Source organism: Meriones unguiculatus, chromosome 2 (assembly GCF_030254825.1).
Source record: "Meriones unguiculatus strain TT.TT164.6M chromosome 2, Bangor_MerUng_6.1, whole genome shotgun sequence".
Classification (NCBI taxonomy): domain Eukaryota; kingdom Metazoa; phylum Chordata; class Mammalia; order Rodentia; family Muridae; genus Meriones; species Meriones unguiculatus.
Window position 1 is genome coordinate 188,013,880 of NC_083350.1, and position 26,742 is coordinate 188,040,621.

General features: G+C 50.2%; 1 protein-coding gene across 3 annotated transcripts in view; it reads right to left on the reverse strand.

The window, feature by feature from the left end:
• Positions 1-3,734: 3,734 nt before the first annotated feature.
• The window catches only part of Fhdc1 (FH2 domain containing 1), a 35,628-nt gene continuing 12,620 nt past the window's right edge, over positions 3,735-26,742 (reverse strand). For all 3 annotated transcript variants that reach the window (XM_021643878.2, XM_021643879.2, XM_021643876.2), the window contains exons 3-12: positions 24,825-24,886; positions 23,964-24,066; positions 17,682-17,767; positions 17,491-17,591; positions 15,409-15,479; positions 15,222-15,329; positions 13,885-13,955; positions 11,697-11,814; positions 8,347-8,511; positions 3,735-6,188 (exon numbers count right to left, since the gene is read on the reverse strand). In XM_021643878.2, coding sequence (XP_021499553.1) covers positions 4,167-6,188; positions 8,347-8,511; positions 11,697-11,814; positions 13,885-13,955; positions 15,222-15,329; positions 15,409-15,479; positions 17,491-17,591; positions 17,682-17,767; positions 23,964-24,066; positions 24,825-24,886 — 2,907 coding nt within the window. In that variant the 3' untranslated portion in view covers positions 3,735-4,166. The remainder of the gene's footprint in view (positions 6,189-8,346; positions 8,512-11,696; positions 11,815-13,884; positions 13,956-15,221; positions 15,330-15,408; positions 15,480-17,490; positions 17,592-17,681; positions 17,768-23,963; positions 24,067-24,824; positions 24,887-26,742) is intronic.

The window sequence follows — 26,742 nt, forward strand, 5'->3', positions numbered from 1 at the left end:
CTTAGTAACAAAGGTTCCACTCTCACCCTAAGCATTTCCCAGAGGCCCCAGCTTCCAATGCCACCATCTTGGCATTGGAGTCCACCATGAGTTGGTGGAAGAAGAGGCTGACACAAGCATTCAGACTGCAAAGCAGAGGGGCTGTTCTGGGAGACTGCCTTTGGGGTGAGACATCATAGTTTTTCAATCACCGCTTTAACTGGAGGTTCCTTAAAGCCTATACCTCCCTTCCAAAACCCCTAACCATAGATAGGGGAAAAATGGAAAGGGGACTTAGAGCTCTTTACTTCTTCCTGCTGGGTAGGGTCATAGGATTCTTTTGGGGGTAATATCAATCTCAGTCATCAGGTCAGCCAGCAGTCCAGGTAGCCAGCAAACAGCAGGCTCAGCAACATGCCGAACCAGCAGCAAGCAGTCCTCCTCCAACTCCTCCACGTGACCGCCGTTAGGTTTACCCCTCAAAGTCCATTCAACTAGCCCCAGCTGTCGGAGACCACGCTCCACTTGAGACAGTTCACAGGCCCATGGGATTATAACAAAAACATGTTTGCATATCATAAGCCAAACATCCACAAGACATTACCTGGAGAGTGCATTCCGACTCCTCAAATAAAACCCAGATGAACTTGGAGAATACTATCTGCTTGCAGGTTAGACGGTGCCTGAATGATCTAGCCCTCGGAGGTGCCTGCAGAGGCCAGAAGCAAAGCCCAAGACCAGACTCCAGGCCCCACATGAATCCAACAGTGCGGACTGCAGGCAGACTTCCCCATTGGAAGGCTGGGCGCCCTCACCCCACAAGCCAGTGGCCTCAGATCTCAGGCTCCTGGATGGCACAGCCATGGGTCCAGGCATGACAGACTGGCTACGAAGACCCTGATGACCTTCGGGCACAGTCGGTTTCCCTACTAAACAGAAACTCAAAGGCTCCATTGCAGAGCTCTGGACTGCAAGGCGAAAAGCCATTGTTGACTACTCTTGTCTTCACTGAGGCGGCCCAGTGAGGTGTGGATTATGCTAACTGGAAGATGCTTAGGGTTAGCAAAGCCCCCAGGAAAGGTCGCTCATGGTTAGGCACTCGGCTGTAGCCATGTAGCTAGGCGAGCCACACAATCTTACCCTGCAGATGCTAGGGGCAGTGACTGCCACCCACGTCACCTTAAGAGGCCGAATGTTCAGATGCGTGCCCTGTCCTCAGATTTTATTACATGTTTGATACTTAGGTTTGTGGACAATCACAACAAAAACAGACTTGCTGTTTTAAACAGGGATTGAACATGGAGGATTCCAGGGCCTCTCACCTAACGCATGGGTGTGCAGTCTTAGATGCTGGTGTCTGGGGCCAGCCTCCGGCCTGCTCTCCAACAGAGCGGCTGGGACTCCAGTGTGACAGACCTGAGGCATGAGGTGCCACCTGCCCACACCGCTCCTTTCTTTTTCAAATATGCACCCACGGAGCATTTCCAATTCAACACCTCCCTGCCTCAGCACGTTCCTGAGCCAGACAGAACGGAGCTGCCATTTCCCAGTGACTGTCCCAATTCAAAGAGGACACACGGGAACAGATCTGGGCTTGCCGGCCCCATGGAGACCACACAAAGCCAGGCCTTGCATGGAATGAAGTGTTCCAGTGATGGCTAAATCTGTGCCTGGATCCCCACAGGCCTGCGGCAAGGCCCGCCCCCATGCCCTCGGTTAAATGCACATCGTTTGGAGCCAACTCGAGACACACCACTGAGCCTTATTCTGACCCTTGAGCCCACGGAAGGCAAGTCTGCCATATCCCACGCCCACCCCGACTCTTCCTGCACCTCACCTTCTTCCTGGCAGGACAGCTAAGACACATGTACAAAGGCACAACATAGGTATAACTCCTACAGTCGGCTTTATTAGACTACCCGTTCCGTCCCGTGCACGCACACACACACTGAGTTTCGTTCATCCTCAGCGCGTGCACACACAGACAGACAGACAGACAGACACACACACACACACACACACACACACACACGTCTCTGCAGCAGAGATTATCCTTCCAAACTTGCTGTACATAAAAGGCAATGAGGGCAGCCACACAGATGTGCGCAGACCAGGATACCACTTTTCAGAGCACGCACCCAGACTGGTCTGACAGCACCTTGCTAACAGAACCTCCGGAGCGTCGTCCCTTGAGCCTTAACCTCTGCTGAGGGGGAAGCTGCTCCAGGAGCAGACTTGGGGCCACTGAGAGGCCAGATCACAGCAGACCATCATGGAGGCCATGGCCCACGTCTGTGGACCTGGAGACAGGCAGCTAGGGGGAGTGGATGCTTACAGCGTGAGCTTGGAATCCAGAAAGGATGGGGTCCTGAATGGGGCTACCAGTCACAAATCCATAGCATGACTTCCTTCCCACAGGCCTTCCGTTTGAAAGTTTTATCTACGTGGTTCTGGAGGGTTCTAGAGGGTAAAGGGCTGGGGAGGATCTTCCTAGCAGCCCAAATGTACCTGCTCAGGGCTGGTTTTTCATTTTTGTTGTTGTTGTTTTTCTTTAAACAAGAAGTGGTGACTGCAGCTTCACCTCTGCCACTGCGCTGTTAAACTACTTCAGCTCGGGCAGCAGCTCAGTCCCTAGACAAAGAAGGAAAGGTGACTCCCCAAAAGGAGCCTGTAAGGGCAACTCCCCAAAAGAAGACTGTAGTGGTGACTCTGCAAAAGGAGCCTGTAATGGCAACTCCCCAAAAGGAGCCTGTAGTGGCGACTCCGCAAAAGGAGCGGACTGCAGCAGTCTCTGCACAGCATGACACAGTTCCCGAACCCACCAACCTGCCCGTCTGATCTCAAGCAAGATTTCACTACGAAACCACTCAAAGAGAAGGGGCGGGGCTTTTGTTTCAGGCACGTTTTTCTGTTTCTTGGCTTTAATAAAGAAGTGGTGAAATGAGCTTTGGGTACTAACTGATCTCCGTTTGCATGACGCCCATCTCCTGAACAGGATTTCCTGATGTTAAAATTTCTGAAATCAGTTTCTCTTAGGGGTGGGAGTCTGTTTAAAATGAACAAAATATCCTTGATTTGGCTTCTCTCAGGACTTAAACAGCAATGTCCCAAGGAAGAGAAGCTTGAGTGATAACTAAAAAGTTCTCAGTCAAGTTGGGTGTGGTGCCTTGAACCTGCTTTCCCAGAACTCAGGAGGCTGAGGCAGGAGGATTGCAAGTAAGAGGCCATCCTGGCCCACCCAGCAAGACACAGTCTCAGAAAGCAAAATAAATAACAGGGGTAGGGGTGGGGCACGGAGGCTCCAGGCAAGAAGAAAGCCAGCCCCTGCTGCCTTCCCGCTAATACTCGGGACTGTGGGAAATCCAGTCCCCTACACAGCTGGCCCTATCTGCGGGCCAAACTCCTCCACAGTCATGGGCTCCCAGATGGGTCTCAGGGCCCTGGGGCCCCTGAACTCATAGCAGCATCAGATTTCTACCATAAAACTCTTGACAGCTCTCCTATTCACATAAAATCCTCACCCGGTCATTTGAGAAGAACCCAAGCTAGCCAGAAAGTCCTCGAGGAGACAGGCCCAGCCCTAAAGATACCCAGGAGCTTGGGAGAGGCCTCTGCTGCCTGGGATGGTGTGTGTGTGCATGTGTGTGTATACTCGTGTGTGTTTAGAACCCAGAGGCTGGGGGTGGGGGCAAGAAGGTACAAACATATCAGGACATCCCGCCACCCCTGGGGAGGCATTTCACTCTGAAAAAGGAACCAACTAAAACATTTTATTTTTATAATATTAAAAAATAAGTCTTTGATATATAAAAACTGGCCAGAAATTTTCTTTTTACTTGTTACATAAGAACTGTCATCTTACATGTCCAGACTATCACTGGATCTTTGTCTCGGGGCAGGAGCTGGGGTTAGGGTCCTGAGTACGAATGGCAGGAGGTTCTGGGGCCTGGCAAAGTCCTATGCAAAATAAGAACCAGCTTTGATTCTTTCGAATCAGCTTTGCTTTTGAGGCGGAAGTCTGCACGGCAGGCTGTAATCTCCATGTACCTTTAGTGACGTGACCTTTAGCAGGAGGCACTGGCTTGATGTGTAACAAGACATTAACGACTGGCCTCTGTGTCCTCCCTCCAGGAGCCGGTCCTGGCAGCTAAAACCCAGAAGGCAGAAATTCAGACAGGCCGCCCTCATCACTTCTGCAGGGGATGGAGGAGCCGCCCCAGGGTGGCCCGACCGGAGTCCTTCAGCCTGAGGGAGGATCTTTCTGTAGTCCCTCTGGCCTTCACTGGGGTTTCTGCATGCGCACTTGCGCCCGCAGCAGACTCCGGGCCCTTCTTGGAGGCTCGGGCACTGCTGGCCCTCTTCAAGGTGCCACTGCCCTTAGAGGCAGAATCCTCAGGGCTGCCTTTGACCCTAAGCTGCCGCTGTGAAGCTGTCCTGGTGATGCCAGCACCTCTGGCCACAGGTGGAGCGTCAGGACGCATGGACCGGGAAGAGGAGGCCACAGTGTTCCGAGCAAAGCTTGGGACTGGGGGGAGGGCTCGAGAGACGCCCGGGGCCTCAGGAGCCTTGGGCTCTTCCTTGAGGCTCTCATGGTCTCCCGAGTTGGGGCTGCTGACCTTGTGTTCTTCGGGTTTCTGCCTGGGGATGTTTCTGAGGGGCTTGGCGCTAGGCTTCCTGAATGAGGCCCTGGGCTGCAGCACGGGGTCCTTCCCAGGCCGTCCACTGATGCTGCCGCTGGAGCGGGGCAGCCTGGCCTCCTCCGCCCCAGACCCGCTCGTGTGGGCCCTTCTGGGCGAAGTGTCAGAGGTCCCCCGCACGGAGCTCCTTCGAGAGAGCGGTGTGTCTGAGCTGCTGGGCGTTTCCCGAGGGGAAGCCTTGGGCGTCGGCTCCAGGCGCTTCCAGGTCCCTGCTCCCCTGCTGGACTTGGAGATGGGCACCACCTTGCGCATGTGCTCGTTCTCGGAGGAGTTCAAGGTTCGCACAGGCTTGGACGCTGCCCCCTGGCTGCGCCGGGCACCGACAGGCTTTGAGGCTCCCTGTGCTGTCTCTTTGAGAGAATTTCTCTTTGGTGCCACAGCATCTTTTCCTCTGCTGGGTCTGTCCTTCGGAAGGCTGCCCTGGCAGCTGGGATCACTTCCAGTGGATTCGGGAGCAGGCACCTCCCCCGCGGGGCTGGAAGTGGGGTTAGAGGAGACCTGGCCGCTGCCTGCCTCTCCAGCATGAGAGGACACAGACACATCCTCTTCCCTCTCCTCCTCCTGCTCCTCTCCACGTCTGGAGTCGGTGCCCTCGGAGCAGTCCAGAGTCAGTGAGCAGTCTGTGGTGTCTGAGCCACACAACAGAGGCCCCGGATCCTTATCTTCGGTGTCGGTGTCATCCACAGACGCGCGAGCCTCTCTGCTCGGCTGACCCTCTGCAGTGGGGCTGAGAGCCTCCTGGGGACCCGTGTCCTCGGGTGTGAGGCCGCCATCATCCCCAGCATCCCCCGGAGCCTGCAGCTTGGTAGGACAGAGGTCATGCAGAGTCAGCTGGGATGCCTCCTCTGGGCTCTTGGGACTCTGGAGGTCAAACTGGGTCAGCCCTGTGACCAGCTCATGCTCTCTAATGCCCAGATCCAGTGGTAAGAGTGGAGGGCTCTGCGCAGGAACCAAGCCCACAGGTTCACTGTTTCTCTTTCGGAGGGTGCCTGCCCTGTTCCGCCCAGCCAGTGCAAAAGGACAGGCAGCCTCCTCCAGCAGAGGTGTCGGACTCTGCCAAGCAGGGTGAGGGGCCTTCTCCTGGTTCTTTGAGGCCTGAGGTTCGTGTGTCAAGTTAGAGTCATGATTCTGCTGTTCTCTAGTCTCCATCCAGGCGATGGTAGGCCGAGCGAGCCTGGGACTGCTCCGGGGCAAGCTGTTGAATTTGTTGGGGTCCTCTGGAGTGCCAGTGGTACTCTCCAAGAAGGTCAAGAGCTCTCGGTCAGCAGACATGCCCAGGGAGAGGCGGGAGCGACGGGTGTTGGGGGGCCGGCAGGAGGGGCTGCTGGGCCTGGGCTTCAGGAAGGAGGGCATGTCTTCCGTGCCCTTCTTAGCTAGCATCTGTACATCATTCTCACTGCTGCTCCTGCCAAAGCCCCCGAGCTCCCCAGTCGTCCAGGAATGCCGCTTCTGTTCCAGCTCTTTCAGCCTCTGTAGCTGCTTCCGCTCCTGCTCCTCCCGCTCATGGTTGTCCTAATAGAGTGGAGAAAAACCAGCGTGAGATGCAGAGAGCCCGTGTGCGGTACTAGGCCTTCTTGGCATGAGATTTAGTGAACGGAGAGCCCTGGGTCCCACCCCACACAGGCTCTGCCTTCTCCGGCACGTGTGTGTGTGTGTGTGTGTGTGTGTGTGTGTGTGTAGGGTGGGTTAACTCCCTGAGGCAGCTTAGGGATCTGACGGAGGATTGAGCTTGGCTTGGCTCCAACCATCTGTCTGCGCTTCTCATGTGATCCCTTAGCCCAATGTCAGCTTCTAGCATGGGCTCTGAGTCCACAGATGCATCAGTCTCAGCTCCAGGAGAGCCACTTAAGCCATTGTGGAGAGGGAGATACTACAGATGCTGAAAGCATGCGCACAGAATTGCACGACCCAGTCGCACGGCTGTATCCAGACAAGTCAATGCACAGGTAAGCAGGACATCCCATTTCACACTGCTTTGGGTATATAAGCGAATGTCAAAGGCTAGACATGCGGGGAGCCAGGGAGGCCTGTCACTCCCTCCTTGGGAAGGGCTGAGCAAAACGGTCAAGTGTGCAGGAAGCGCCACAGGCAGTGTCAGGCCCATTCCCACAAGCAGAGAAGAGAAAGGCGAGCTTCGCAAACCCTTCCACTCGACCCTGCTGGAGGGCACTCAGCCTTCCGCAGTGACGCAGAGCCCAAACGCTACAGCGCCTTCACCTCTCTGGGTTAGTCACACGCTGTCGCCCATCAACAACACCCTCAACGGACTTGTTCCTGCCCCCCCTTAGGCACTAAATCTGAGGATGCTCAAGTCCCTTATGCAAAATGGAACAGAATTTGCATATATCCTATGCATATTCTCATATATGCCTTACATTGCCTCTCAATTACTTACAGCTAATGCAGTGTAAGAGTTACCTATGTATTGTTTAAGGCACGACAAAAACAAACAAAAACTGTAGACATTTACCACAGATATAATTTTAAACCTATTTTCAGTCTGTGGCTGGCTGAACCTGCGTATATGCGCAGAAACAGCTGTGTTTGTGTCAGTTCCTGAGATTCTTCTGGGTCCTGAGGCCCCTGTAATCGTGTGGTTACATAGACACGTCAGCTGTTACTGTCAGCAGCTTTTATTTGACAGTGTTTCCCCTCCCACTGGGCTTTCCTTCCCACATTCCCGTGGGGCTCTGCCTGGGAGTCTCGGCTCCTGCAGCTCTAGCCACAACCTCCCCAGGGTCCCCCAGCTCTCATTTTAAGCCTCCACGCAGCGGGGGTGGTCCAGGCCGTATCTCTCATGACCACTGGGCTGAGACATCCACGCGGCCTCCCGCAGCTGAGCTCACTGCTTGGACAGATGTGTGTTAACGTGGCAGCAGGCTCTGTTCCCTCTCTCAGCTCAACAGAGAAAGAGGTGGATCAGAACCCAGAGGAATTCTGGACTTGGAAGAAACATGAACGGTTCTCTAATTAATCCATCTACGGACAAGTCAGCCTTCAAAGCAGCAACCACGCGAGCCCTGGGTTGAATCCTACAGCATAAACAAATGAGTAGGCAGATCCCTGACATAATGGGATCTGAGGGGCTGTTGTGTTTTTATTGACAGATAAATGTTTCATTTACCAAGGCCCAGCAACCTGGGAAGCTTTCTGGCTTCGCAATTCAACAGAGCGACTACTGCCAGAATAGTTACGGCAACAGGCCTCCTCAACCTGGCGGCCCTTCAAGGCCTTGCGCAGGACAGCTCTGTCCCCATGGTGCAGATGCCGTGTGTGTGTGTGTGTGTGTGTGTGTGTGTGTGTGTGTGTGTGTCTGCAAACAGGAAGTGGAAAGCCTGTCACTCCCTCCTCGGGAGGGGCTGAGCAAAACGGTCAAATGTGCAGAAAGCGCCACAAGCAGCAGCGTCAGTTAGTAAAGTGCTCCCGGGAGTTCTGCTCTGCTGCTGCTGCTGCTGCATGAGCAGCAAAGGCTGGAGGCCGCCGCACCAGACTCCCGATGCTACAGCAGAGCCACCTCCCACACGAGCCTGGCACGCCACCCGGCCAGGCGGTCCTGAAACCGAAGAACTGATGACCATCTTTCCACCATGGGCAGAGGACCGACTGGCTGGGTCAGTAAGCCGAAAAATGAAGGTCGCAAAGATCCTGGGAACAGGGCCGCCAGCCGTACCTTAACTGCCTTGTTGAACCTGGTGCAGAAGTCTCTGAAAATCTGGAAGCATTCGTCCAGTTTCATGGTTTCTTTGTCTTCACAGAAAAAATCTATGAGGGTGTGAGCCTCGCCCTGCAGCTCCCGTTTCCAGAGGTCCAGCTCTGCCAGCTTGTCCACAGCAAACTAGAAACACAGACAGGAAGATGTGTGGTAAACAGGGTCAGCTGAGGTGATGTGCCGTCGGGGATCGATTTCAGGTCTCTGGAAAGGGAAAGGCTGCAGAGGGCACTCAGAGCCAAAAGGAAAATGAGTCAACCCAACCCAGACCTCAAGAGAACAAGGTGACCTCCTCGCTGGGACCAGAAGCCGCAAACGGAGCTGAGGAAGCCAGGGCTGATAGCACACACCTGAAATCCCAGCATTTGGGAGATGGAGATGGGGATTTAGGGGTTCAAAGCCAGCTGGGCTGCATAGCAAGACCCTGTCTCTAAGTAAGTAAATAGGAGAGCTTTAACCTTCATGGACAATGTCACTAACCGAAAGTTCACCTTTAAGACCACTAGAAAAGGCACCAAGGAAAACAGCTTGTCGTCATTAAGAAATTCTGCTGTTTGTCTTCCCTGGGCCAAGGTCTCAGACGTTAGCTTGTCCGGACAAGCTGCCCATGCTGTCCTGCTGAGAGGAGAGCTACACTTGATCCAAACCCACTCTGCTGGGTCACTGTCCCTGCTGCCCAGGATGGGGGCCTAGGTTCTCCCTGAGTCAGCGTGCCCCACTTGTGGTCCATTTGGGCTGTATCAGAACTCCCCCGGAGATTTGGGTGGGTCCTATCCCTACTTTCATGTTTGACATTCCCCAGCTCCTCTAGGTTGTGTCTGTTTCTAGGGCTGCCATGGATTTCAGTACTATGTCATCAAAGTAGTGGGACTGACAGAAGGCTGTGTGTCCCAGGCTTGTTCCCAAGCCATCTGGAATGGGGTTGGTGATGTCCAAGGGTCACAGGCGCAGTTCGCTGATACAAGTTAGTGACAGCCTGTGATCCATAATGAGGTGGCAGTGTAGGGAAAGGAAGAGGACTGAGTATTTGAGCTACCGCATGGAGGTCCTTCATTGCAGCCATGTTTGCTAGGCTTATATGGAGAAGGAATGTAGGAAGCGTATTATTTCATGAAAGGACTCGTATGTTTGTGTTTTAAGAAAGTCTACCCATGAACAAGTTCTCTTGGAATTAGGGGCCGGGCCTAAGGTATGGGAAAGAAACAGGTTGCCCGCTTTGGAGGAGGAGAACACTCAGCTAGCTACATAGCAGAGGTGGAAATTCCGTTCAGAGGAGCCACCTACCACAGTCCAACCCCTTTCCCCTCAGTGAGCCTTTGCTTAAACCAGATACATTCTAGGGGTGGTGGGGAACAAACAGAGACTGAATGCCAGAGAGAGTAACCAGCTGAGTCAGTGGCCTGAGGCAGTGAGAGCCGCCCGATGTGTGTGCCTCATGGAGAGAAGGGTGTTCACAGAAAGATAACCCTTTATCTGTCAGTCTGCGGGGCAAAATATGGATGCAGGCCAAGAAGAGCTCACTGCCGGAGAGTGGGCCTCCTGACAAGAATCCTATGCGCGCCTATGAATTGTCAGCACACCCATGGGGATGTGGGGGTGGATACCAGGAAGGAAAAAAAGGCGCTTACAGAATCCAAGTTGCCCTCGGCACCAAGGACAAACCAAACAGCCGCAGCGAAGTCCGACGCTGTGAATTCCATAGCACCCTGCACAATGCACCCGCACTTTCGCCACTAACCCGCTAGCCTGCTGTAGGCCAATGCCCAAGGCCCGCATGCTTCACCCAAAGTGGGGTCAAAATGATGAAATAAAGCTGAAAAAATGTGTTTCTGTCATCTTTCGGCTCAAAAGCCTTGTGTAAGGTCTGGCAGGGCTTACCTAGCAATGTGTGAGGCCCTGGGTTCCCAGCCCATACACACACACAAACGCAATCACCAAACAAATGAGAAAAGCCACAAGCCTGCACTGCTCAGAGCAAAATACGCACCACTTTCAGACTAGCATCCAAGGCCAGTGGCCTCACTCGGCCCCTCCCAGGAGCCCCATCACACTCTGGAAAATGCCCGTCTGCGTGGCACCTTTGTTTACATACAGGTAATAAGGGCTGTGGAGGCTGGGCTGTAATGGAAGGATCTGTCCTGTACAACACAAACAAGACTCCAGTCTAACACCGTTAAAACAAACAAACACTACCAAAAAAACGTAAAGCTCTAAAGCAAGCTGAAAAGCAGCCAGCGGCGAGGAGAAGGCAACTGGGTCGTTATATCGAAGCCTTGCTTCTGTGTTAAGATCTGGTACAAGATTACATCTGGAGGTGTAGCTCAGGTGAGGCGTGAGCTTAGCATGTGCAAAGCCATAGGCTTAATCGCTGGCACCTCCAGAACAAGAAGATTTAGTATAAGCTCTTGATACTCAGTGAACTGCGCGGAAGGAACCGGCCGGAATCCACACCTGGATGTGTGCTGGCTCTGGCTCTTGGACTGTTGCTGTTTCATGCACCTGCGCGCTGCTCTGTGTTCAGGCATGGCGGCACCTCTGCACTGCAGTGGCCCCGTGGGCGGTGGGCGGGGCTGTACGTGGGCGGGGCTGTACGTGCGGCTCAGGGTACACACGGCACCTGCCTAGCAGGCTCGAGGCCTTGGGTTCCAAACCAGTTAAGAAGTTCACGGCCAAGCCCCCGTCCTTCCTCCCGCCACGGCAGCCCTGCCGTGGGTCAAGGGTCTCACAGAAGGCTGAGCGGACAAGGACGAAGGCAGCACTTCTTTTTAGGTAAGGGGGGTAAAAAGGAAAGAGGAGTACGTCAGCCTATGTGATTAGTGAGTCACAGTGAGCTGTCACAAACACATCCACTCTACTGGTTTTTGTTGACGTTGTTTGGAATGGCTCCCGACACACCCTGTGGGCTCACGATGTGATGTGCTCAGTGCTGAGGGCACGGAAGCTGTGCTGTTGCCGCCAGGAGACAGCTTGCCGGGCACACTCGGTGTCTCTCTTCTACAGACACACGTGAAGGGGCATCGGACTAGTCCTCCAGGGCCAGGATGTTCTGTGGAACTCTCCTGCTGTCCAAAAAATCTGAAGGCTACAGAACCAAACCGCAAGCTGTCAGGCAAGAGGCGTGGACTGCCAGCATTTCAGCGCAGGGAAGTGTGATCAGAAAGCCCAGGTGCAGTCAGCAGAAGGCCTTTCTCAAGAGGACTGCCATCATCGCTGTCCTCTGCCATGAAAGGACCCTTGCACTCACCTGGGGGAAAGCCTGACTGGGCGCTTGCTGCCTCCACCGCCCAAGCAGGCGGGCCTGTGAGACTGACCTGGAGGAAGTCCTGCAACTGTTGACACAGCTCCTGGTCCCTCTGGATGTTCTCCTGCAGCGACCTCGTCCTGACAAAGAGCGAGCGCAGCTCCGCCTCAGTGACGTCCAGGGACAATCTGAAGAAGGAAGGGCAGAGTGAGCAGCTGGCGCCGAGACACCATGAGCCACGTGGCTAAACAAGATGCATCTCCAGCCAAACTTGGAACAGGGGCGCCACCGGGGCCACACCAACCCGCTCCTGTGTTTACATCCTGAGCGCGTCTCCACCTGTTTGTCTAAAGAGATGAGCGCTTCCTCAACACAGAAGGAAAGCAGGCTGCCAACCAACCCAGATCACCAGGCCTGGGAAGACCCTCAGACAGGAGGTCTCAGCACCCTTGTGCCGCAAGCATCATGACTAAAACCCAGCGAGGCTCAGAGCAGCTGCCTTCCCTGGGTTAGGATGCTATCACTCACAAGGAGTCAGGCGGGGGCGGCTGACATCCTCTGTGGGTCACAGGCAGCCACAGCCACCTCTCCCCGTACATTCCAGAGAAATGGAACATGGCCAACAGTGCTGCTAATGAGGGCTGGACAAATGGCTGTACATTTGTTCTAGCCGTCAGTCAAGATCAGCAGAAGTCCCATGATGGTTTTGTCACCAGGAAGGGGGAGCAGGTGGGACCCAAAATCCAGGGGAATTCTGTATATTTGGATGCATTCGTGTTGCTATTGTAAGTTTTGGGGGTTTTGTTGTAAAAATGTTTTCTGCCTCTACTCGTCATTGGTGCCCACTGGAGAATTAATTGTACTTTGCTTCTTTACGTCATTCACCTTCCACCTCAAATAAACAAACATTACTGGGAGAGGTCTCTCCAAGACCACGATGTTTAGCTAACGCTGTCCAGTACCAACAAGAACTGCTAACTCAAAAACATAACATTAGCTTTCTTTACGTATGCATATATGCAGTATTCTATAATATTATTACAGCAAAACATGTACCTTTTAGTAATTTTTAAGTTTGTATCTTGTGTCTGTTTTTCCTGGAGCACAGTCTAGCGGGCTGTAAACATCAATTATGAAGGGTCTAATCTTTGTGCTGGTAATCCTCCCGTCTGGATGGACGTCAGTGGCATTAGGTACAGTCTGACGGCAGGCCAGGAGCTGGGCTCAGTGCCTTACATGCACACGCTGCCATGGCTGGCTGTAGTCACTCACGTAGTAAGACTTTCATACAGCCAGCCACGGCAGGACATGCCTACCATCCCAGCAACCCAAGAAGGTGAGTAAGGCTCACTTCAGCCCAGGGTTCCAGGTCAGCCAGGGCAACAAAGTAAGACCTCACAAAAAAGAGAAAAAGTGTATTGTATTAATTTGGTTGATATACACAGTGGTGAGCTGAGCCAGCTCATCAGAAGGGACTGTGTGCGTTTCTTCCCAAGTATGCATTAAGGAGCTCTGTGCTAATGGCCAGAAACCAGTCAGGCTGAAACTACTCAGGCATAGACATCAGTGAATAAAAAAAAAAAAAATCAAGAGTTTTTTCTTCAAGAACTGATTAGCTCCAGGGTTTACCAGAGGATCCTTGGACCTATTATAAGTTAAAAACAGAACGGAGATAATCTGCACACAGATCGTTGTTACATTAAAGCATGAATCAATATTAGGCTTAGAAGGAAATTAGAGTAATGTAATTAGGGCTTCATGCTTGGTCGACACTCTCTCTGGAAAGCTGAGTGACTAACTCAGAATCACGTCCTTTCACAGGCCTTGGTGTGGTTCCAGACTCTTTAAATATAATAGAAAATAAATGTGCCGTGTTCAAGTTCACGGGGAAACAGTGATGTATGGCCCTACAACTTTGATCTACACCAACTCCCAGGGTAATAAGCTGTGTCCTTCAGCCTCTGGGTGTGGGAGGGATTTGACGCTCTAATCTCTACTTTTCTTGTGCTGAATGGTACGCTTTCGAATGGGCTAAAATGGTTTCTTTTAGTTTAAAAACAAAAATTAATTATTCAAAACCACCCCAATTTCAAAGATACATGCACACACACACACACGTACCCAGCACATGGAAAGGAAGGCCGAAAGTTCAGTGTTTCAGAGTTCAGACTGGAAGGAGAGTGCTCACCACTCCACCATTCCATGGGGAGGCCGACAAGGAAACCGAGTCTCACCACACGCTTGGCCTCTGTGCTTACCTCGACGTCTCCTGCACATGCTGCAACTTCTCAGAAAAGTTCAGAAGGATGGCGTCTTGCTTCTGGGCTTCCTGGAACAAAAACAGACTTTCTCAAACCGGTTGAGCTAAGCTGGGAGGGAAGCCCCTTTCTGCAGAGCTAACCTGGGAGGGAAGCCCCATTCCCACAGAGCTCTGGGGAGTCTTGGCTTTCAGACTGCACACTAAAAGCAGGTCCCTGAGACATGAACTCTAATATTCTCCCTAAGCTTTACCAGAACTGCACCCACTGTTCAGATACATTTAACTTTCCCAAGACAAACGATCCCCAAATGAAATTCAACTCATGAGCCTTGAACCTCAATGGAATGAGGCGGCAGCTCAGTGCCCATTGTTTCCACGAGAACTCAATATATGCTGCCTAAATGCCAGCCATCTCGGTGAGCGCGCTCTTCCATGAAGGCGTGAGAGGCTTCTGGCTGTTAAACCAGTCTGTGAACCATCTGTAATGAGAGGCATACAAGCTGAGGAGCTGGATTCTTCGGCTGCTTGGAGGCTGACTTGGGAAAGGCAAGTGGGAAGGAACCTGTAGGGGATGCCTTCCTGCAGGAACAAGACCCAAGCCACCTACGGCCAGTGCCCAAGTCTGTCAGACAGAGCCCCACACACATCTTTTCAAGCTAGGAAAGGAAACAGTTTCTCACTTCAGCACTTTGAATATTGACTTCTCAATCAAGTACTGAGGCCTAGAGGCTGGGGGTGAGGAAACTCTTGATAGTATGCTTGCCCTGCAGGTAGGACCCTGGTTTCCACACCCAGATTCCAAAGAAAAGAAGCTATGGACTTCAAATTTACAGTAACAGACAGCACACCAATGCACAGTTCTTAAGAGACTGTTCCCAGATGAAGTCCATCTTACAATGGACGGTTCAACATGCGGCCTTCTACTTTCTGTCCCTACAGTGGCTACCCTTTCCAGCCTGCGCCAAACCAGACAGCTACCACCAGGATGTCTTCCCAGATTTGGCTCTTCTCCAACCCAGTCTTTACTGTGTCTTATTTTCTTAAAACAGGAAGCCTGCTCAGGCCATTACACCTTGCAAATGTCTGCCTGCTTCCCTTGGCTAAAGCATGAGCTCCGATGTCTGAATCCTCCCCTCCTTCCCGAATCCAGCCTCACTACCTCACTTGCCCGGTCCCATCCAGTAGCTCAAACTGGAAAGCCACAGAGCCTCCAGAACCAGAGTCTTCTTGGCACACTCCTTGTGCTCCACCTAACTGAGAAAGCATCTCCTGCCTAGGACAACCACACCGTCCTCACGAGGCGTTCACAGAATTCCCCCTCTCTGCTTCACTCACCTGAGCGACAAAATGCAGAAGGGTCATCCCAGGCTTGTTGGCTTTTGTGTCCGCCAATTTGAGTAAAGAAGACAGCTTAAATCCCACGGCATTGCCGGCATACCCTCCCTGACAGAGACAAGAAAAGTGTTGAGCCTTGAGACCAGCAGCGACGCGGCAGGCACAGGTCCATCGCGGCTCTACTTACTGCATTCATGATATTCCCAGCCTGCAGCACCAAGTGTAGTATCGAATGCAGCTCCACACACGACATCAGCTCTGTCGAAAGGGACACACCACTGCAACTTAGCAAGGCCTCACACCCACAAAGGGCGGCCACCACAGCCAGCTTCTAGTATGTCCGGAGCAAGCTCTGACCCCAAGCCAGACACTCCCCCTCAGTGTAACCATGTCTACGGCGATAATAGAAATATAATATGATCTATGTTCTGGTGTTTAATGGGGATCAAGCATTCAGGGCAGTTAAATACAGACTTGTTCCCTAAGCGTCTCCAAGCCCCAAAAATCACAGCAGCCCAAGGAAACAGTGAGCTGTGGAGACAGACTTCCCCTCTTCAGTGACTTATTTTCCCCTTTATTCACAATTCTTTGAGACTGTTTTCATGAAACAAGAAAACCAACAGCCAGTGACATTTTGCTTAGCCACTGAGTTATGAAAAGATAAAAAATAAACATGCTGGGATGTCATGTAAATAACTTGCAAATCACCAACCCTCAGGCCCTGGTACTCAGAACATCTTTCCATTTTATTCAAACAACATTTCATTTGCCTTGGCTGAAGGCTTTAAAAGGGAACCACGGTAGCATATTGGTAAAGTAATTATTAACACAGTCTCTTATAAAGAAACACGAAATTATATATTTAGAAAGCTAAAAGAAATGCTTGGTGGTTAACATGACAGTAGAGGTAATAAAATGTCACCTATGCTATTTGCAGGTCACTGTTCTCCACCAAGTCTGGCATTACTTTCAAAACATTACATTTGGATCAGTGCCTGTATTTTGTTATCTAAGAAGGCCAGTTTGGGAAGGTTACACAGATAAGAAACGTTTCCTCCATGCCCACAAATTTATATTGCTCAATAGGAAAACAAATGCTTCCATTCCCATTTGAACAGAAGGCTCAGTCCTTTCCCAGTCACTGCAACAAATAGCATCAGCATGGAAAGGACTGTAGGAGGTCTCCGCATTGGAAGGAGAAAAATTCCTTTTCATTCCTCATGCTGCTCCAACATGAAGAAAATGCGGAGGGCTGGAGCAAAGCTTTCCTCTCGCCAAGCGCAAGAGCAACTGGACAGGAACATCAAACAGGAATAGAAAAAAAAAAAAACAGACAAGTCGCTGGGAGGGAACCAGGCTGGTTCTGGTGAGGGCTGGAGATGGGAGGGTGGGAGGACCCGCCTGTGCCACCCTACACCCACAAAAGCCAGAGACAAAGGTGGCAGCCTGGGGAGGCAGAGCCTGGGAGGGGGCGGGGCGGGAAAAGCCGTGTTGGATCAGGGACTCCACAGACCTGACCCATCTCTGACTTCACTGAAGTCCAGAGGGGCGGCAGGTGGGAGAAGTCCAGAGAGCTCAGGAGCCCAGGCAGGAAAGGACAGGGCTGCATCCCGGGGAGGGAGTCTGCCTGCCTTTGGCAGGTTAGTTCCAGTCAACCAGATGATGAAGCCCGCCCAGGACATAGGGACTGTCCTACATGACAACACACACCTACATACTATACACCGTATCTCACTCACCAGCATCACAGCCCTCACACTGTACACCAAACTCCACACGCAAACACAACATACAGTGCACACAACCCATAGCACATACCGCAAACACTACATGTAAACATAATGCAGACACATACAGTGCACACAACCCATAGCACATACCGCAAACACTACATGTAAACATAACGCAGACACACGCTATGCTATACACAACACACGCCATGCCACACAGTCCACACACTCACACCGCATACACTACACACCATCTACACACACACACACAGAACGCTGAGCATGCCGAGAAGCAAGACAGGCCCCAACTCGCAAGGTTTACTCTGAAGCCTGAGATGAAAGAAACTTTCTTCCATGGAAAATAATATGCAAATTAGCGCTCATTACCCGCACTGCATCCTACCTATACCTTTGTCTTTTTTAGGTGATCCAAAAATGGGACTTTCCATTTCTAACTTCATCTGAATTTTTTTTTTAAAGATAAACGGCTACCAAAGTTGACAAAAGCAAACTATCTGTAGAAACACATTTTCAGTTACCTTTGGTAGCTGTCCTTAGAGTCGTTATGTCTTTGTACAGAGAAGAGCAAGATGGCATGAACTCCTTTTTTAGCACCATGGCTTCGATCCGAAGCGAATAGCTACAAAAGCAACCAGAAAACAAAACTGTAGCCTTAAAGTCGGCAGCAGCCCCGCCCACACAGAATGGCGACAGGGGACTACATCCTTACTTTGGCACCTGAATCAAGCAGTACAGAAATGAATCTGCCAGCGAGAGCTTGGACACATCACCGTTAAATGACTTTAACTTCTTTACCTAAAAGACAGAGAAAAGGGGAGAGGGCAAAACATCAAAACGTTGATTAAAATTAAGATTACTTCACATTTCATCTTAGAATCCTTCTAAGAAAATAATGTTTCAGTACGAAATTCAAATTAATAAAATGTAGCTCTAAGAAAAAGAAAAGGAAATCCACACCTACAACTGTTCTCTGCTTGCTTGCTTGTTTACAGTCTTTCTATCAGGGATGAGCTCAGGACCCTGAGCACACTAGCCAGCATCCTACCACAGAGTCCTAGGCTGGGTCTTGTGCTGGATGGGCAGGTGCTGTGGCCGGAGCTTCTGCGGATGCAGAACCCAACAGAGGGATGGAGGAGACGAAATTCTACAGGCCACTAGCGCCTCCACAATGAGAATGGCCTCCTGCAAGAACACCGGAGTGACGGGGCCCACGTTGCCTTGCCTGAGGAATGGGCAGGCAAAGCTCCCAGCTAAATCCACACATCTCTGGCACTTTGCCTCCTGGATTTCCACAAAGTCCAAGAGTGCCTTGGACACCAGTGGGAAGAAAAATTGGGTTTTTTTTTTTTTTTTTTTTCTCTTAGTGGCTGAACTAAATGAGCTCATTTTTTTTTCTTTACTAATTTCTTTCAGAACAAGGCAGCAGGCTGTGGATCCAAGTGACAGTAACCGTTTTTGTTTTGTTTGTTCTTTTGATATAGGGTTTTGCTATTCAACCTAAGCCAGCCTCAAACTTATGATCCTCTTGCCTCAGCCTTCGAATGCTGGGATGACAGGTTTGGGACATCTTACCTGGCTACTTCCCCCGACCCTACCCCACACCCCCAGCATTGGAAAGAGAGCCCAGGGCTTGGCTCTGCCACCGGCTCCACCCCAGCCTGGACATGCTATTGGAGAGAGTACAGCTACTGGAGAGAGTACAGCTTCTTACTTCTTCTGCAGGTAGTAAGAAGACAAAAGCGTCAACTGAACAATGTATGTTAAGATTTCTGCCCATGATGCAGCTACGGAACAGAACCGGCCCAGGTGCTAAGCAGCAGGTAAACAGATAAAGAAACTCCAGAATTATATGCAGTGATGTCACTCGGCTGTAGAAGAGAGTGAAAGCCTGTTTTTCCTAACAGGATGGAAGGAGCCACGTGGCGTTACGTAGGTGAAGGAAGGCCGGTGGTGAAAGGCACGCACTGCACCCTCCCTGTCCTACGCAGAAGCTGAGAAATGTCTTGGTGGTCAGCAGGGCTATCCAGGGCGGGGAGGGCGTGGGCAAAGAGACGGTGTCCAAGTGATGCACTTATTCTAACAAACACACTTACAATGGAAGAGACACGGAAAACAAGCCGTCTGTGCAGTAGGAAGGTCACAGCCATAAATGAAGAAAAGGTGTCTCCAATCCCCACCCCCGACACACACACGCACGCACACACACATAAACACACGTGCGAGCACACGCGAACACACACACACACACACGCACACACATGCATGTGTGCAGTGCTGCAGCTGCACAGCCTAAGGACTAGCCGGCAGAGGTGGAGGCTGAACCACGCTAAGAACAAAATCCTGAGTCTCCATAGCAACTGGTACCTCAGTTCCACTGCGGACAGGTGCAGCCATGCTGGCAACTAACTGTTGACAGGGATCACTGACCAACTCTACATTCTTCCTTCATCTTAATGCTGGATACTCAACCCAGGGCCTTGTGATGCTAAGTGCCAGGTCTACCATGAGGCCACCCTCCAGCTTTGTTAGTCTTCAAGGAGCTTCCTCTCTACAAGTCTGCACTCTTCAGCTCTCTGCTTAATGGTTGGCAACAAGATTTCAAGCCCATTGAAGCAACTGAAACTGTTGCAAAGGACGCAGTAGGCTGAGGATAAGTTCAAGGCCAGCTTAGGCTGCATAGCAAGGCTCTGTCTAGAAAAACAAACAAACAAACAAAAACCAAACAAACAAAAAGAAAAATAGAAAATTACAATTGAAAAATAAAAACCTACTGATTGCCCTATTTCTATCTGTTATGTGAAAATATAAAATCTACCAGTACAAACTCACTCTCTGGTATTAGATCTCTCTCTAGGATGCTTTGCTCACTTCATTTTCATTTCTGCAGTGCTGGGGTGGAACCCATGGCTTCCAGCTTGCTATGCAAACTTCTGCGGCTGAACTCTCCTTTTGTGTTTTGGTTTGTTGCTGCTGTTTGTGCTGGTTGGGTTGTTTTTTGGTTAGGACAGAAAACAACCATTTGTAAAATTGCATTTGCCCCACTTGCAAAGGCCTGCAAAGTGAATTTACCATTATTTAGCCTTGCTACACACACACACACACACACACACACACACACACACACACGGAAGGACTCAGGACGCTTCCGGTTTAGCTCAACCCCAACGAAAGCCTGGCTTATGAACTGAGACAGCCCTAGGCTGAATTCTGATTCCCCTGGAGCTGACTTCAACAGATCACTATATATGGGCAGGGGCAGAGGGAGGCCAATCCTTTTAGAAGACCCTATGCTCACAGTATGCATAACCACAGCACAAATTTTAGGCTGAAGCTTGAGCCCGAGGATGGGTCATGCTAAGTAAACTCTAAGAACTTCTATTAAACATATGCTAAACTGTGACTGAAAAAGGATGAATCTCCTCCACTTAGGCAGAAGGCCAAACATGCTTATAGATCTTAAGGGAATGGAGCCGGAAGACAGAAATTTAAATGCCACGTACATAGCTCTTCTCTAGTTCCCAGCAAGCCTTGTGTTCATTAAGAAGGATTACAGTGCCTTCCCAGTGGTGGGGAAGGAAGGAGACGAGGTGAGATAATGTAATTATTATGCATTCTCGTCGTTATCAAAAATCACACCTTAAGCACTGTTAGGAATAATTCTGCTGGCTGAGCCAAGGGCCTCTCATTATGACCATTGCTGTGCCCAGAACATGCTCTTAGGATTCACAAGGGCAAAGGGCAGCCTCCTCACCCTGCCCCAGTCTACCGCACAGACTGAGAGGCAGGCAGGACTTCCGACAGAAGAACCATCTCAGAGTAATGAAGACGCTAGGGAAGGGTGTGATAGAGGGCTGCTCCAGCGTTCAGGGAGCCCTGGTTTCGCCCTCAGCATGGGGTAACTGGGGTGTCCACCAGAGCTAGCAGCTCAACCAGCTCCTCCCATCTGTGTCCCCAGGACACTGATATGGTCAGTGCAGCAGTGGCCCAATGCAGGGCTGACCAGGCTGGGCGGCAGCCCCCTCCTTGCCCTTCTCCCTGCATGGGAGCCATAGCACACGAAAGCACACCCAGGACTTTTAGGTGGGGCTCCGCCTCTTCCTCTGCAAGGGTTAACCACACACTGGAGGAAAGATGAACAAACGTGCCAGATAAAAGATAAGTGGTGAAGGGCGGAGAAATTCCTGATGGCAAATTAACCTTGGCTTCGGTTGGCCTGTCAGCTGAGGAGGCGTGGGGCCGGGGCAGGACAGAAAACTGTTTCCGCTCATATTTTTCAGCATGCTGATAAGGTTACAGGAGGATTTGAATGACGCTTGCTCACCCCAGCGCCTGTGATAGCAGAGGTGATGAAAAGGCTGCTGGACCACGTGGTGTCAGGCACACACAGCTTTGACAACCTTTGCCCTTCTTTCCTCCAAGAAAGGTAGCAGAGGGCGACAGAAAGAACTGCTCAGGGTCAAGGAAATAAGGGTTTGGGCTGGAGAGATGGCTCAGAGGTTAACAACACTGGCTGTTCTCCCAAAGGTCCTGAGTTCAATTCCCAGCACCCACATGGTGGCATGCAGGCACCAATGCAGGCAGACTGCTGTGTAAGTATTAAATAAACAAATCTCAAAAAAAAAAAAGAAAGAAATTAGGGTTTAAGTCCACCTGTCCTGTATCCCTCAGCGCTCCTGAGACATCATGGTGAGAGCCCATGCCATTTGCAAATAAGGAGTATCATACAAGGTCCCTGTGCAGGCTAGACGAGCAGAAGGTGACACACGGACTTTTCTCTGTCAGTCACTGGACCAAGCGCTGTAAATACAGCGCCAGTGAGTTTCATTTTTGTCCCATCTGGTGGCTGGCACAGGAGGGCATCAGTAGCTGTGGAGTCCTTTCCCGCACTAACAATGAGAACTGTGTCTCGTCCCAGACCATCCACACACTTAAGCTCTAACCCTCTCTCATGTGGCTCAGCCTCCTCCCTGGCCTCACCCTCATCATTCACATAGACCATATAGGGTCCTCCATGAAGCCCCTTGCACAGCGCCGACACGCCGCAGTCCAGGGTGGGGTGCCTGCAGGGTGTGTTTGCTGAAACTGAGTGTGGAGGGCGCGGTGAACTGCAGCCAAGAGTCAGGAATGAAAACAAGAAGTGTGACCAGCCTGTCACACATTAGACTGAGGATGACCTTGTACAGGGATGTGTCAGGGACCTCAGGGGTCCTAGCAGCCCAGGCTTCTTTGCAATTAATTCATTTACTGGTCCGGAGGACCTGGGAGATGTGGGCAGCCCTCTCAGGGATTCCGTCCTCACTTGCCCCACACCTCCCCACCCACATACCACCCCCAACCCATACACCCCACACTCCCACGCATACACCCCCACGCATACACCCCCACACGCCCACCCATACACCCACACACACACCTCCAGTGATACCCCACAAAACTCAAACAGAAGAGCATCCTTAAACTACAGGCTCTCTGACAGTACTTGCTCTTTCAAAAACCTTCTCTGTGCTTTCTAATCATTTTTAAGCTGGACATGAAAAATGCAAATATTAAGACAGTGGTTCTCAGCGTCCCAGCTTGTCAAAGCATGAACCTGGCAGCCTCCCTCAGGCCTCGCACCTGACTCTCATTTACCATGAGGAGCCTTCTGAGCGACTCCACATGCCCTGTCAAAGTTGATATTCCCTTAAAACAAAACAAACAAACAGAAGTCCCAATGAGGTCGGTTCAGAGTGAGCGTTCAGAGAAGTCCTATGAGGGTGAGGACAGGGGCCATGCAGGAATACAATCTCAAACCAGGGCTGCACTCATGCCGGGGCGGCACTCCAAGCTAGAGCCCCAGCTGAAAGCAAAGACTCTTTGAAAGACTCAAATTGACTAGACCCTAACTCATCCTAGCAGATTCTTAAGCCCCCATTCTTCACACAGGAATGGTGGTCTTTAAGAGACCTTGAGACCCTTCAATTGCATTAATAAACGCCAAGTGTTAATCTGGACTTGAGCAAATTACACTTCATTTGTAAACAAAATCTGAGCCAGAGAGAGTGTGTCCCGTCCCCAGACATACATGAATGATATGTGCTGCTCTGTCTCAGTGTTGGTAAGCAGATGGATTTGTATAAATTCTTACTGAACCTTTCTTCAGAAGTGAATATTGGTATCACCACAATTATGGGGAGCTTTATGGAGTTGCTGTTCTAGTGCCTAGGGCCAGTGAGTAAGGGCGCTGCCTGTAAGTCTGGTGCATGAGCAGAGTCTGCGGCTTGGGACCCAAGGAAAGGTGAAAGGTCAGAACCAATGCCATAAAGCTGCCCTCTGACCTCCAATGGGCACCATGTCGCTCACTCACCCTCCAACACACACAGTACTAATAAATACGCTTCTTAAAATTTTAAATTGCTCTTCTCTTTTCTCCTGTGGAGCTGCTAACTACCCAATAACTAATCAGGTCCAAACAAAATTACTAGCTTTCCAGCGCCGCATTTTCTGTGACCACAGCAACCTCCCCTGCTAAGTCAATTACACAAACACCTACGTTAATTCTCACCTGCACTTACAGTATCCAAAACTGCTTTCCTTTTCCTCTTTTAAAAAGAACAAGGTATAGGTATTATAACCTGGGTTCATTCTAAGCAAAGATCAAATGTTAAGATGATGGAAGAGAAACCTGAGATTTATTGAGCCAAGCACCATGCTGGCTTAGTCATCTTGGGAACGGATGAGGTAAGTGTCATTGTCCTCACTTTAGAGGTGAGGAATCTAAAGTTCGCAGGTGCGCAGGCCTTTGCCCAGTTCCTCAGTTACGGTACTGCACCGTGCAAACAGGGACTCTGAGTCCACAGGCCTCCTGGCTCTTTCTATCGGACCGCTCCCTTTTACTTTTACATGTGACCCCGCTGGCCCTGGGAAGGACAGTACCCTTCGGACAGGGCCTCAGATGCTCAGGAGAACATGTAGCTCCTGGCCCCACCCCAAGACTCAACAAGTTCCTCACCTCTTCTGACTCCGGCAAAAGCTTAAGGATTTCCCACAGCGTCTCTGATCCGTAATGCTCACTCTTCCCATGATGGATATCTTCTACGATGGACTGAGGAGACCTTGAAGAGATAAGGAAATTGTACTTGCTGCCTTGTCAACAGTGACACAAACCTACAGAAATTAAAGCACATCCCCCTGCCCCCTCCATCCGCTTCTCCCTGGTCCAGAGGCCCCCCAGTCCCACCCCTGGAAACCACTCCTCCAGAAGGAGTCCCCAGGAATCCCAGGACGGCGGGCAGCAGCACCCACCAACCATAGGAACTGTCCCTGGCGAGGGGCTCAAGAGCTCCCCCCCACCCAGGCACTAGGAACAATGACTGGGGGTAGCGAAAGGGGCATCTTTCTCAGTGGTTTAGACATTGAGAAACCACTCAGGTGCCATAAATGACTCCTTACTCATGAACGCAACCATAATTAAACCCAGTAGATTTAACAAAAAAGACAGCCAAGGAGAAGATGATTTGTCAGAGTGAATAGTCTCAGGGGCAACGGGGAATGAGAGAGGGTAATAATGCCTAAACTCTGTGTCTACATATATGAAATTGTCAAAGAATTTAAAATACACACACACACACACACACACACACACACTTCTTGATGTACAGGCCACCAATGGACATGGCAGGACGCTTATCCCTCACTTCAAGATTGTGAGCTCACATCAAAGACAGACATGTAGACCATGGAGCCACACATCGAGGACCGACACAGAGGGGTGCGAAACGTCCCTAGCTCAGATTACAATCTGCATTGCAGCTCGGCCACACCCTCATAGCATGGATACAGCTAAAATTCCAGACAAGGACACAAATCTTACTTTTTAAACTGCTTAAGAAATATCCCAATGTTCATACTTCGCTTTGCATCCAAGACGGTAATCTGGAAAGAAACAGATGCATAAGACATTTTAAGTCTGAATAAATACAGCTCAGCCTAGGTGTGGTGGCACATGCATTTGGTCTCAGCACTTGGGAGGCAGAGGCAGGCTGATCTCGGTGAGTTCTAGGTCAGCCTGATCTACATAGGGAGTTCTAGCATAGCCAGGGCTACAAAGAGAGACCTTGTCTCAAAATGCTAAATTAAGTAAATCAAAATAATACTAACTAAAAATAAAATGAAATAAAAAACAGATGGAGGAAACAAGAGAGTTAAAAACCAGTCAGAGTATAATACTGATGTACAAGGGAACAATTTCTAATATGTAAATATGATAATTATCACATGTTCCTAATATAGTCTTATGAAAAGCTTTTATTGTCTTTCCTTAGCAGTAAAAATATGACTGTGTGTGGTGGCACACACCTGTCATCCTAACACTTTGGAAATAAGAGGAAGAGTTCAAGGTTAACCTAAGCTACATGGTGAGTTGGAGTCCAGCCTGGTCTACGTGATAGTAGCCATACCACCACCTCCTCTAGAAAAAGAAAAAAATCATTCTTGGACTGGGTAGTTCAGTGGTACAACATGTTTCTAGCATGTGTAGGCCCTGGCTTCTAGTCCCAAAACAATACACAGGATGTGTTTACTATACTAGTATATACATACTAATAGATAAATGTTTTATTTTAAAATTTATTTAAAATGTTCTTTTGGATACAGCCCATACTTAAAAGCCTAAGTAGATATATGAGCATAGCAAGAATCACATGAGGGTTGAAATGGCAAAATAAAGCAATGGTTCTGCTGAGGTTGGCCCCAGCTCTGATTTACAGATGTAAATCATTCATTTAGGAGAAAGTAAGGAAGTATTGTAGCCACAAGTGGTGCTCGCTTGTGATCCTCGTACTCAAGAGGAAGATTATCAGAAATTCAAGGCCAGTCAGAGCCTGTCTTAAAAAAGAAAGGAAGAAAGGAAGGAAGGAAGGAAGGAAGGAAGGAAGGAAGGAAGGAAGGAAGGGAAAGAAGGAAAGAAAGAAAGGAAAGAAAGGAAGAAAAGAAAAAGTGTCCTACAGCTTGTTTGCTGAGAACTTTTTAAAAAATTGTCTTTTACAGGAAGTCTCAATTCATACATTTTTTTCTGTCTCCAAGTTAGGAGATACCATATAATCTTACTGTGGAGACCAGGCTACCCCACGAAATCCCAGGGATCTACTTGGTCGGATTAAAGGTGGGCACCACCATGCCTGGTGTTATACGGCATCTTTTGACTTAATAAATGTGCTATAACTATCCTATTGTACTATCAAACCCCAAATTGAATTGTAACAAGTTTTAAATGTTCAAAAGTAATTTGAGAAGATTTTTATTAAACTATAGATGAGAACTCCTAGGGGTTTGCTGACAAGTGATTTCTGCCTCTGGAAGCAGAAGACAACCTAAAGCTACTTATATCTTTTCCATTTTCCATTTGCCTTTTGGTAAAGGGGGGCGGGGCAGACCAAACAGAGACCAACAGAGAGACTCATTTAGAACAAACGAGAATCACGCTTCAGACCAAATTCTGCATCTCTGGGTGGCTTCATGTTTGCCAGCGACAGCAAGGCCGTTAGTGCCGCTTCCTGGCTGTGAGGTTAAATTTTTATGAGGTATGGCTGTCTCCTTTTGAAGACCAGTCTTAAACAATCTCATTATTTACTAACCTGCGGGTTTATTTGATGTTAACACAATCACCTGCCAGCCATAAAATAAGCTTCCAAACTGAGGGGGCACCCTCCTTAACAGACTCCTTCCCAGGGGCTGCAGTTCAAGTTCAGTGTGAGAGAAGAGAAAGAAAGGGACTAAGCCTGTGAAACTTA